The sequence below is a fragment of the Odontomachus brunneus genome, unplaced genomic scaffold (assembly GCF_010583005.1).
Source record: "Odontomachus brunneus isolate Ranch 3 - 2012 unplaced genomic scaffold, Obru_v1 Obru_scaffold_097, whole genome shotgun sequence".
Lineage (NCBI taxonomy): Eukaryota > Metazoa > Arthropoda > Insecta > Hymenoptera > Formicidae > Odontomachus > Odontomachus brunneus.
In genome coordinates this window covers 1,278,652-1,286,515 of record NW_022639547.1, presented here as the reverse complement: position 1 = coordinate 1,286,515, position 7,864 = coordinate 1,278,652, and the positions used below count along the sequence as shown (strand labels likewise).

The 7,864-nt window shown below is 47.4% G+C and overlaps 1 protein-coding gene across 1 annotated transcript in view; it reads left to right on the top strand.

Annotated features, from left to right (window-relative positions):
• LOC116848576 overlaps positions 1-7,858 on the top strand; it is a 16,298-nt gene extending 8,440 nt beyond the window's left edge. The window contains 8 exon segments of the mRNA XM_032824828.1: positions 2,705-2,936; positions 3,184-3,298; positions 3,653-3,878; positions 4,238-4,430; positions 4,432-4,898; positions 5,026-5,188; positions 5,307-6,103; positions 6,510-7,858. Of these exon segments, the coding sequence (XP_032680719.1) occupies positions 2,705-2,936; positions 3,184-3,298; positions 3,653-3,878; positions 4,238-4,430; positions 4,432-4,898; positions 5,026-5,188; positions 5,307-6,103; positions 6,510-7,090 (2,774 nt within the window). The 3' untranslated portion in view covers positions 7,091-7,858.
• The last annotated feature ends 6 nt before the right edge of the window (positions 7,859-7,864 follow it).

Sequence of the window (7,864 nt, the reverse complement as noted above, 5' to 3'; positions counted from 1 at the left end):
GGGGGGGGGGGGGGGGATTTCATTTGTAAAAAAGTATTAAAAAAAGAAGAAATAAACAGAATAGTAGAGAATTTATAGATGTAGGTATAAATTGGCTTGACACACTCTCTCTATGTGACACAATGGAAAATTTTACATAAAAGAAACCTATAAAAGAATTTATATAAAAGAATATGCAATGATGTTGATTGTTGTAGTATTGACGACGTGTCGGTTGAAAAATTGTATGAAATGTGCAAAGAGCCAAGTTTCTTTCCGTATAAATTTATTCCGTATAAATTTATTCACTTCTGGAACCACAAATTTTTATCACATGCGTAAAACGCGATCTATTAATTATATTCTAGCTCGTATCATATTATGACACAAATACAGATAAAAATAAAAACGGTATCATTTCTCGATCACAATAGCGAGCTTTACGGCACTCTCTCGTCGCTATTGATGCGAAGAGGAAACGCTTCGGCAATTGACTCGCAATCTGCCAGGTGCGGAAAGCGCCGCAGGTGCACGGGGACATTAGATTCGTTTGCTCGCATCGTACCGTATGTATCGTACTAGACAATACCTCTTGTTTGACATAACTCTTGTTTGAGGAAAAGAGAACAAACGCGTTTGTTGCGCGCATATTAATTAATTTTGTTTCTTTTATTGAATTTATTTTTTGAATTTAACTTCATATAGTAAATAATTTAACCACACCTTTACGAACGTCGTCGTCGTCGTCGTCGTCGTCGACAAACAGGTACAAGTCCCATTTACCGCAAGATATTTACCGCAAGGTCTCGTGTCGAGTACAACATCCGAGTCGAAAGGATCCTCACGATGCCTTCTGTCAGAGAACCTTTCACCTCTTCAATCCACGGTAGTCCTTTGTAGTGACTCCCGTCGGCGCTCCATCGTCGCGTCATCCTCGATCAAACACATGTCTCCGTTCCAGAACCTACAATATAATCTTCAAGCTTCGTTAATCACGGCGAGCAATGTACGCCAGCTGTCGCGCGCGCCTTGACTTTTGACTCGTGACTTTTGATACTGCCTTGTATGTATACCTACGTATGTACATACAATCGGAACAGATGATAACGTCGATTTTAGCACGCGGAAAGATCGCAACGACAGTGCGTGCGCGCCAGAGTAACGGAACGAATCCAAGAGCTTGTTAGCCGATTTCGCGTACAACCGCCACTTACGCGTACCCGTAATTGTAATGTCCTGTTCGTTACGGATCACTATGCCGCGATATCGATCGCGTGTAAATAGGTCGTCAAAAGCGCCTAGTCTTCGCTTAGAATTCATCCTCGATACTTCGCTTTCTTGAGCAACTCGTTATGTTTCGCGTGGAAGCGATTCCTTTCTCAAATCGTCGATAAAGGATATCGTAATATTCCCTGAGGTTCATTAAGGACAGTGAGTCTATCTATCTCGTGCAGATAAGTACAAGGAGCATATTCATCCTGGAGAACGACAGGAGAAAAATCGAGGTTAATGAAAACAACAGTCGTTTTATGTATTTGAAATATCGATAAATCGCGCGATACATAGGACATGTAATCCGCAACGAATGGAGTGTATTTTGAGTGATTAAAGAATGTCGAAAGACTTGAATCGCGAGTGTGATACTGTTTGAGTCGTCGAGTGTACATCTAGTCAAATTTCAATAAAGACACCGATTACAAATACCGAAACAATAAATATAACAATATATTCAACGTATTGACAAGTCGACGATCGTACATACACACACGCACGCAGCGTCCACGCAATGGTCGTCACTTGAATCACGCCACTGAGAATCACGATTATACGATATACGTTCGATGATTGAATCGATACAATGCGTATAATTCGTTACGATCGATATACTCGAAGGCGAAGGCAACGCGAATGAAACGCGGAGCTAGAACATTAATTCACTGCGCGAGTGATAAAGCAGTTGGACGAATTCGCGCCAGAGAACTTTGGTTTCGCCGTTACTAATTACACGGCATTACACTCGCAGTAATTGCCAGCTATTTAACGCGCCGGAGAGCCGAACTTTTACTACGAAAGAAGCCTCGCACGTCGCGGCGTGCACACAACAGCGGAACAAGCATCATTGCTCTCTTGCGACTCTTGCGGCTTATTGCGGCTAAAACGAATGCTTCGCGATACAAGAGAAGAAAAGAGCGATCGTGTCGCGTCGATCCATTGTGACATGAATCGGGAAATGAATCCGTCATGCCGAAGGGAACGAGGGAATGTTTAGCTCGTTTAGCTCTAACGGAGATTTTCTTCTAGCTGTTGTATGAAATTCAATGGAATGATGTCTTTGCTGTACGAACGGTTTTAGAAAAAACCGGTCATACGCGCGAGAAGCAGGCAACATGTGCCGAACGCCGCGTTCCTCGAGCGTCGCGTTTACGAGCGTGCACGATCGGGCACACAACACACACGGCAGATGTGTACGCGAGATCCCCGCAAGAGAGAATCTATTTGGCCGCGGGCGGTGCGTCGTTGCGCCGTGGTAAGCGCGCGCTTACCGCGGCGCGGATCTCGCAGAAATAAATTCTTTCAGCGAAAGTTACATACATTTCTCCGACGACCCAAAGAAAGTAGCAAGAAGAACGGGGTTCCACTTTTCCGGTTGCTGCATAGGTACGACGCCGAACGTTATGCGCGCGCTTCTCACTCTCCGTTCCTTCTTTCTCTCTGTCACTCGCAGCGGGCAATGAACAGCACGACAAGGACAGCCTGAACGAGACCGGAAGTACAACGGGCGGCACCGTGGAGGGTGTGCCGGGTGGTGCCCCGAGCAGGGCTGACAGGACCAAGGACAACGAGCAGCCGCCCGCGCAGGCATCCACCAGCTCGGCGCAACCAGCGAGGTCCTTGGTCTCGAGGATCCTGGCGAGGACGCGATCTCCTGACGATTTGCTGGATCACTCGGAACCCTAGTGAGATCTCGATTCTGTTTCGTATTGTCATGCTTGGAGCGCCAGCAGACTGGTGGAGAGGGGCGGAATGAACGAACGAACGAATGAATGGATGGATGAATGTTGAAAGGATTATTGGTCAATCGAGTCGCGGATGATGTGCGGCGGGCGTTCTCAAGCTGGATAATACGAGAGCGAGAGAAGCAAAAGGCTTCTATGAACCTGGAATATCTGGTTACAATTCGTCCGACGTGTTGTCTTGTTGCAGCTCGCAACTATGGGTCGTTCTCTCAAACGTGTACGGCGAGCTTATCGTCGTCCTAACGATGGCGTTATGTTTGGCCGAGGTCATGGACACGCCTGTACCTCTGCTCAGTTTGCAAGTAGGTAGCAACCATCGTTTGGTTCATCGCGACCGAAACGTTCCGTAAGCGAGTCCGTTTCAGGATTCCGTTTCGTAGCTGTATATGCGTCCAAGTCGTAATCGCGCTGTCGGAGTTTGGATTATCGATACCGTTACTTCGCACTGTCCGAGGATAGTCCGAGCACCAGACGCACAGACGACTTTGAGCTAGAAACTCCTATTCGTGAATCAAAAAAGCACACAGGCGAGACCAAGCTTTAGATCGATTTGCCGCGCTCGGTCCTCCCTCGAAATGAGCCGTAAAATTCCGCTCCGGCGCAAACATCCGCTTTCGCACAACGAGCGCATAGAGAGTCGCGTAATCGCATTTCAGGGCGTCTTCCTCATGTACCTCTACGTGGGCAGCATCGCCGTCATCATCGGCATTTACATATGGGTGCTGGTCGACAGCTGTGGCAGCTTGAGCCGAGGTGGTAACGGGCTCGGTGACGCGGAACTCGGCGGCGCGTCGCTCACCAGGTTTGGGTCGTTAAAACGAGCGCACATCTCCAGAGCCAGGACTGCACCAACCAGTTTTTACATACGTGTCGGCGCGCTTCGTAAGTGTTCACGGCGTTTTTAGCCACAGCCGATCGGACAGCGAATTTCACGGGAAAATTATCCGAAATTCATCATTCAATCCATCCGAAGAATTTCCTTGAGTCTCACTGAAAATTCCATCCGATTCGAAATTTCGTGTTTCGTGTGACGAGACGTTTTCAAGGATTTGATTCCAAAAACTGAAACTTTTATCAATGACAACATGAAATGGCCACTGAACCAAGCGTCAGTGAACAACAGTAGCGAGACGCATCGTTCTCATTACTGCTGCTGCTGCTGCTGCTGCTGCTGCTGCTGCTGCTGCTACTACAATTCGCGAAACAGACCCGACCGCGAATCAGCATATATGATGTTTCAGTGTTTGGCCTGGCGACGCTGGTCTTCAACGGTCTGGAGATGGCGATGCACTCGATGATGCAGGGCGCCGAATGCTTGACCGACGTTGTCTTCGTGCACCCAGTGCTGCACGGCCTGTTCACCTTCTTGCAGATGCACTTTCTCTTCGTAAACTCGCAGGCGAGCATCAGTCTTACGTTAATTGCATTAAACAGAACACGTACGTGGTCAGACAATGCGTGAACGCGTTTCTTCGTTCCGCTCTGATCGTTTCGCCATGTATCGCTATACAATCGTACAGCGAACGCATCAAAACGCGCACGGAAGATTCTTACAGATTCTAAATTCAGATTTGGAAAAACGAAAAACGAAACCGTTCGATGAAATTTCATTGGAAATTGATCGACGTTACATATTTATTCGAGATTTACCAAGAGAACATTCTGTCCTACCGGCAACTCCTCAGGTCCTCGTGGAACGCTTCGGTCTAGCAGCCAGATTCGGCTTCACGCACCTCGCAGCCACGAATATCGCGGTCTGGACGCGTCTAGTGATATGGGACTCCGCGCAAGAATGGACTTACTTTGTACACTTGGCGCAGCACGAGCAGGAAACATCCGTGTCTCCGCTAAATCTACGAGGATTTCCCGGATCCCTGACGAGACAGTCGCGAGATCTTATAGGTGTGCATTCGCCTATGTATCATTATGTGACATTATGTGTGTGCGATACGACACATAATGTCTCAATCTCGCTTGAATCTCGTTTGAATAAGAGAACAGAGAGTGACGCAACTCCGCTTTATTTCAGAAGATTCTACGACGAAAACGAGCACCTTCAAACCTTATCAACCTGTCTCCAACGAACAAATCTCTCAGGTGATCGCGTTGCAGGAGTGCTTGAACACCAACACCTTAGGACAATTGTGGACTTCGAGTATGCCCTTCCTCTATCCCTTCATTGTTCAATTCAGGTGCGTTACATCGTAATTATCGACACTGAGTCGCGTCTATAGCCGACAGAAAGTATGCTCTTGCGTCGCGCGTTAATAACTCCCATTGTTTCATCCGATATGCATTTTCGATATGCAGTCTAATCGCCGCGGCGGTGACCTTCGTAATGGGTCAGAATGTCGGCCGGAACCGGCTGATGAAGCAAAAGTTTCATGGGAGCAAGGATCTGAGCAGTCACAGCAGAATAGGTTGCGACGGCTCCAGCAAGGGTCTTTTCCTGGGTATCCTGTGTATGGTCGCCGGCATCGTGGTGATTCTCATCTTCCTGGTTGTGCGGGAGGACGAGAATTTCCCGTCGGCCACTCTCTCCTGGCTTACCTGCGGCACTCTGATCGGCATACTGACGCTCAGCAGTCTGATGACCGCCAGCGGCCTCGTGCAAGTGCGCCAGATCTCGGTGGTGACGAGAGCGCCGGCCGCCCTGGACAGTCTCCTATCGAACGTGTCGCTCTTTGGCGTGCAACTCTACTCCGTATTCACCATCGTGGTGTGCGCTTGTTCTCTGGCGACATCGGATGACAGCGAGAACGAGGACACTCGGGCGAGGCATATCATGCTGCTGTCGACATCGATTCTGCAGCTGGTGCAGTGCTTCGCGCAGAGCACATTGATCGCCGAGACTTCGCGACGCTCGTGCATCACACGCTTCCAAATGCTGGCGAAACCGGGTCGTCAGGTCATAACCTTCCTGCTCTTCAGCAATGCCGTTCTTTGGGCCTTTGACACGGTCATCACGCAAAACTGGCTGTCGCAGGAACTGCAACTCAGGTTCTTCGGTGTGCTCGCTTGGGGCGTGCTGTCTAGGATCGGCCTGCCTCTGCTTATCTTTTACAGGTTCCATAGTTGTGTACTGCTGCTGGAGGCGTGGAATAAATGTTATAGAATGCCGAGGGGAGAGCACCCTCTCAACTGACAACGCGGAATCTCCCAAAGACTTCTGCACAGGTTTGTTGGAGCTTGGTATAATAGTACGCCTAACTCTGTTTCTTCGGTATTACACGATGTTTCCTCTGTGTACGATCCTCTCTGTTTACGGTATCCCTATTTCCTCTAAAGGAAAGTCTAATGTTGCGAGGGAGAAATGGCTCGTGAAATTTTCGGACAAGAGATTTGACATCCCTCTTAGTTGGTAAATTGTATCATATTATACTATTATAAAAGATACCTTCGTATCTCAAGATATAGCGACCACAATCATTTTTCAAATACAAACGATTAAAGTTACCCATTGTTATCACATTGTCCATTTATAAAAGACGAACAAATCTCACGCCGACAGAGCACATCCTGGCTCGCGAGATTCTCTCTCTTCCGGGAGATTGGTGCTTGAATCGTCAATGGGCAACGAATACGCCGCTCGCAAACGTTTGCTGTACCCGCATTCACTATCACTGGACGCGGTGCATCTCCTTCCTTACGTGGACAGCGCGAGCTGGTTGTATCTGGACCCGAATCCTGTTTTTCCCGTACATCTGCCGAACTTCAAGTGCGACGAATCTTTATGTGGACAGCAGTATCATTATCACCACCGTCACCATCGTCACCATCATCATCATCATCAGCAGCAGCAGCAGCAGCAGCAGCAGCAGCAGTATCAGCAGCAACACTATCATCACCGTCATTGTCGCCAGAGGAAACACCGTCGAGTATTGAGTGATCCCGGTGCCGGTAGATACAACGGCGACGCGGCGAGCACACATCGAAGGGTACTCAGCAGCAGCAGTGCCGGGATTGATCTGATGCGCGCGTCAATAGACGAAGCCAATGAAGAGGATCCGTCGCCCGAGGAAACAGGAGCGTCGACCTTCAGAAAAGTGCCATGGCACCCCAATTTGCACATGCTCAAGATTAGGAGAACGTAGTGACATAGTTAACGCCACCACGTGACTATTATAACGAAGTAAGATGAACAAGCAAAGTCTCGAATCATAGAAATGTGAAATGTAAACGACGTTTCGATCTTTCGGATAATTTGGGAGTTTCGGAACCATGTCATTATAAATTGTAGCAACAAATGAGCAAAGTGCGCCCATGTTAGATTACGACTATTTCATTATTATATAATAAAGTTAACTGTTCAAGTAAATCAATTATATTCCTATGATTACGATTGATCAGTGCGCTATAGAATCTTAGGCGATCTAAACATGTTATCGGGCTTTTAATTTGGCAGTTTACACGTTGATTTTTTTCACTTCCACACGAATGTAACGTGTCGTGTTGTTCATTTATCTCTGCAAATGCGACGGATTACCTTTATAATAATTATAACGTCGCTTTGACCGCCGTAAAGCAATTTTAACAAATCTTAAACAAAATATGCTTTACACAATATCTCCGAAAATGCCGCCAACACTGTTCAATTTCACGTGCAATATTTCTAGTTTTAAGTTTTATGGCTATACTGTACAAAATGATGCGACTAAATGTATACCGTAGACAATGGCGTTGACGTGATTCCGTCGTCGCTATCGCGAGAGCCATCGAGATTGCATCGTGTTCGTGAAAATGATGATGCAATGCTCTGTATCTTTAGTAATTAATGCAGAAAAAGAGAGAGAAGAAGGGAGGCAGCGAGAGAGAGAGAGAGAGAGAGAGAGAGAGAGAGAGAGAGAGAGAGAGAGAGAGAGAGAGAG